General features: G+C 36.3%; 1 protein-coding gene across 1 annotated transcript; it reads left to right on the top strand.

Moving 5' to 3' along the window:
• Positions 1-1984: 1984 nt before the first annotated feature.
• On the top strand, positions 1985-4007 carry LOC146460328 (uncharacterized). The gene is made up of 3 exons (XM_085088306.1): positions 1985-2020; positions 2849-2982; positions 3472-4007. The coding sequence occupies exons 1-3, from the start codon at positions 1985-1987 to the stop codon at positions 3965-3967; spliced, it is 666 nt and encodes a 221-aa protein (XP_084944432.1). The 3' UTR covers positions 3968-4007.
• Positions 4008-4618: the final 611 nt, after the last annotated feature.

Below are 4618 nucleotides of genomic sequence, written 5' to 3'. Positions count from 1 at the left end.
TTTTAAAAGATGATAAAAAAATCTATTCTACTCTTCCATGTATTTTTTCTTTTCTATCCATACGTTTTCCGTGTTTTTTTTTATGAAAAAGATTTTTGTGTAGGCAAATCACCCAAAACACTCTAATTTGGCAGATAAAATCGTTTAATTTTGAAACTCTTGCCTTTAATGACTTTTGTCATCGTTTACAGTCTCATGGGAATACCTGAGCTTTACCTCGCGTTTTAAAAAACAGTATTTCGAATATTTAAAATTTTCACTTGTAATTGCATGTCTGGTACTAGACACGAAGCTCAAAAATGAGGATTCAAGTTATTTTTTACTAGTAATATTTTTTAAGTTAACATAGCAACTACAAATTGAGAGGTTAAGACTCTAAAAAATTCACAAAAATCTATGGGCAATTGAACTACTTGTAGCCTGAATATCACATTTTTTCCTTTTTTCTGGTTTAAGTATTTTTCATTTCTTTCCGAAAAATGCCAATTTTTTTTGAGTAGGCAAAACAACATGGACTTTAAGAGAAGATTTTACCGCCTTAATTTTTTTGAGCAAGGTCCTTGACACTACTGATAACAGCACGTGATGTGGAAAATGAGGTCATTGGATTGATATTGATTAACCTTTGTTATTTTGGGCGTTAAGGGCGTTTAAAGGTAAAAAATGTAGGCAAATCACCCAAAAAAGTCAGTTTTTGGTGATCAACTTTAAACTGACCTAGCCATATTGTCTTTGTCAATCTGAAAAGAGTGTTTTAGCATGAAGAAAGCCAAGTGATGTGAAAATATTTTTGTGAAGTGCCGTTGCTTATTGTTGTTTTTTACAAAAGATATTGCACATTGTAGTAACGGATTTGGAGACATTGTCTTTTTTGCTGATTGGAGACACTTCATTGACCATAACACAAAGTATTTTGAGATACTTCATATTTCTTTTACCACGTTTAAGCAAAACAGTTTTCTAGCTTTCTTATGATACCTTGGTTGTCCTAATGTTCGCTGACACCATACAGTCCAAAGGCCCATTGTCCATGGAAACTACAAAGAATCTAATGAGTGAGAGCATGGAGCTAATGCCATTGGTGTCTGATGAAAAAATGGAGAAGAAAGTATACGATCGAGTATGCTACCTTAAGAAGAAAGATCTACCATCGAAATTGGAGGCCATACAAGAGGTTCCAGCAGAAGAGAGGACCCAGGCATGGGTTTCAAATGAGAATGATTATTCCTCTATAACATCAGGCTACAGGATAAAGTGGCATCCCGACGACGCAGAAATCATCGAAAACGCATTCAAGACCTTTCAGAAATGTCCAAAGAAATCAGAAATAGAAGCAAAGTTTAATGAGGACGAGCAGTTGTTGGAGATTATGAAGCAGGGATTTTCGAGGTGTTATGAAAAAGTTAAAAACACTTTTAAGAAAATGAAAAAGTAAGAGTAGTAGATTCTTTTTCCTAACCACATGCAGGATGTTGTTTTTTTAATGTTGATGTTTTTATAATGTTGAAGCATAAAGGGACAGTGTGACAATTGGTTACACTAAACATTCCCGCCTGTAATGTTAGGTTCTGCAATGAAATGGCATGTTAAAGTTTTTTGTGATAACGACAAAAAAAATTTCAAGTTTCTCACTTTAAAAAAATGAAAAAACTAGAACAAAGTAGGGAAGAAGGATGTTAGTATTTTAATGTTGATGTTGATGTTAATGTTTTTGTAATGTTAAAGCATAATGGGACAGTGTGACAGTTGGTTACACTAAATGTTCCCGCATGTAATGTTAGGTTCTGTAATAAAATGGCTTGTTGAAATTTTTTGTGATTGTTAGAAAATTTCAAAAATCCCCAATATGGTAAAAACGACATTCCCAACACTTAAAAACATCACCAAACATCATTTCCAGATTCATTTTGGCCATACACAAAAAAAGAAAAAACTCAAATTTTGACCCAAAATCACAAACTGATCCCTTGGCATAAAATCCAAGATGGCCATCAGCCGAATTGGAAAATCTACATATATGGTCATAAAGACTTTCTCAACACTCAAAAACATCAGCCAACATCATTTCCAGATCCATTTTAGCGATACACAAACATCCAAGACATTTTAAAATTTTGGCACAAAATCAAATATAAAAATTCCATTTAAAAAATTTAAAATAATAAATAAAAAAAAAAAAAGGTCACGCACTATGTTTCTTAGACAAGAAACTCTTATACAAAAGCAACAAATTAAAATTCCACAAATATTTAAAGAATATTTCTAGCTTTAAAGTTAACCTATAATAATACGTAGGCAAATCACCCAAAAAAGTAAGCAAATCACCCAACGTAGGCAAATCACCCAAATGAGTAGGCAGATCACCCAATTTTGTAGGCATATCACCCAAGGTAGGCAAATCACCCAATTGCGTAGGCAAATCACCAGGATTCCAACCCTAACCCTAACCCTAACCTTAACCTAACCCTAACCTCAAAATTGGAACAAAAGTACTTGCCAAGTTAATTCTTTCACATCCTTGGCCGGTGTTTCAAAACCTCTAGACACCTCCTCAGTTTAGCTATAAAGGGTGTGTACCATACAATCTAACATTTTCCAGGGATGAATCTCAGCTTTTAAACATTCTTCTTGTGAGCTGTCACCACTGTGACGACTGCTTGTGGGGTGCTTGCTAAGTTAAAAACACCCTAGACAGTTGCCTAAGGGTGCCTACCATGAATTTCAACATTCTCCAGGGGTGAATCTCAGCTTTCCAAACATTCTACTTGTGAGCTGTCACCACTGTGACTTGCTTGTGGGGTGCATCTTAAGGGTGCATCTGAAGTAATATATTCCTTTGCCTCTACAGAAGAGAAACGGGGATCCGTATAGCTCCGCTGGTTTCTCAGCACACCTAAAGACTCTGATTCACGGTCTCACTGGAAAACTAGCTGGGGTGAATGTTTTGCGTTCTTCGTTCCTGACATGGGCTTACGGCAAAAGGTAGGCCCATATTTTAATAATTGTTCCATTTCACTTAATTCAATGTAAGCTCAAATAATAGTGTAATTATCTGAGATTACAATAATATTGATATAGCTGAAAGTTTAACTTCAAGGATTTTGATTTTGTGTACCTTGGCAACACCCACATGCTGGGCGGTTGTGGAATTCGGGGCCGTTTGAATGCCATTACAATGGAAATTTTACAAAGGAACTTTTAAATAAGTTTATCATTTATATCAAAATGATTAAAATAAAACATTAGAATATGTATGGGTGCTCTTCACCTTGTTACGTAATGTCAGCAGCACAGAGAACTTCATTTTTAATTCTTGAATGAAAATAATTTAATAATTTTAAAGATTTCAGTTTGACATAAACATTACTGTACTTCAGAAAACCTACCCAGGAAAGATTTCTCTGGTTTTTCAGAAATTATTTGGCTAGAAGTGTCACTAAAGCTTGTTGTTGTTGTTGTTGTTTTGCAAAGTGACTGCACAGATGCACTCAAAAACTCATTAGCAGCTGCACTCAGGCATTCACGTGAACAAGCTCAGCGCACGTATGATAGAAGGACAGCGAACGAGAAAAAGCAGATGGCCGTCGAGCTTGCTAAGGGCTATGCAGAAAGCAGACTTGGGCTGGAACGCGATGAAGATTTGCAGGAAGGGCCAAGCACTATGGCAAGCTGTCACGTGAAAGTTGGCGATTTTGTGGGCCTCATTGAAGAAGGTAGCACTCAGAACTCTCCTAAAATTCTCATCGGCCAGGTACAGTCATTTGTGGGGCACAAAGAGGCTCGCCTTCTTTGGTACGAGAAAGTCAAGACGAACCTTTACAAACTTGAATTAGATGGCCAGCCATGGATCGAACCTATAGAAAGCCTAGTCTGCATTCAAGTCCAGGCAGTTAAGAGCCCCCCAGGACTCTACAAACTGCTGACGACTCCTCGCCAAATCCACAGAGATCTCATTAGCAAAGCTTAGGTTAGCAATAATATTAGCAATCCGTTTATTCCAGATGGCCATTTGGCCTCTACCCTGATCAGGCTTACAATAATTGTTTTGAAGTTGTTGTTTTTTGTTGTTTTCTTTTTTTTTTCATTTCTTATCCCAGCTAAGAATGGGATTTGTACCATAGTTCCAAATTTTAAATTTTTTCTGCTCGTGTTCAGGTCTTACTGACAAGTTAACACAAGACCTAAGGCCGTCGAAATTATTTTGAGTTCTGAGGACATTTCAATCCAACAGGCAGAACCAAGAAATTGGAAGTCTTTATCCGCTTACAGATGGTAAACTTTCAAACTTTGTAAGCTTTTGGACTCACTTTTTAATAATAATTTTGCAAAATCAGCCATGCGTGCAAATTATCACTGGCGATGAAAATTGAAATACCTTTGTTCTTCCCTTGGTCTCGCTGGGAAATCAATTTCAATAAAGTTTAGCGAGGTAAACTTTATAGCTTCTTGTCAGAATTCAAAATCATTTCAATGACCTTGCCACCGATCGAGGAATTTGTTTACATATAAGCTTTGTTAATGAGCCTGTGACTCTTCAATCTCAATACTTTTTCGCCTTGGCTGTAGAGAGGAAAGAGCATTTTAAAGGAACTGACAATTTGGCTTAGAGTTTTAGTAA

The sequence above is a fragment of the Pavona decussata genome, unplaced genomic scaffold, assembly GCF_977016875.1.
Source record: "Pavona decussata unplaced genomic scaffold, jaPavDecu1.1 SCAFFOLD_214, whole genome shotgun sequence".
Taxonomy (NCBI): domain Eukaryota; kingdom Metazoa; phylum Cnidaria; class Anthozoa; order Scleractinia; family Agariciidae; genus Pavona; species Pavona decussata.
The sequence above is the reverse complement of the archived record's forward strand: the minus strand, read 5'-3'. Positions and strand labels throughout refer to the sequence as shown.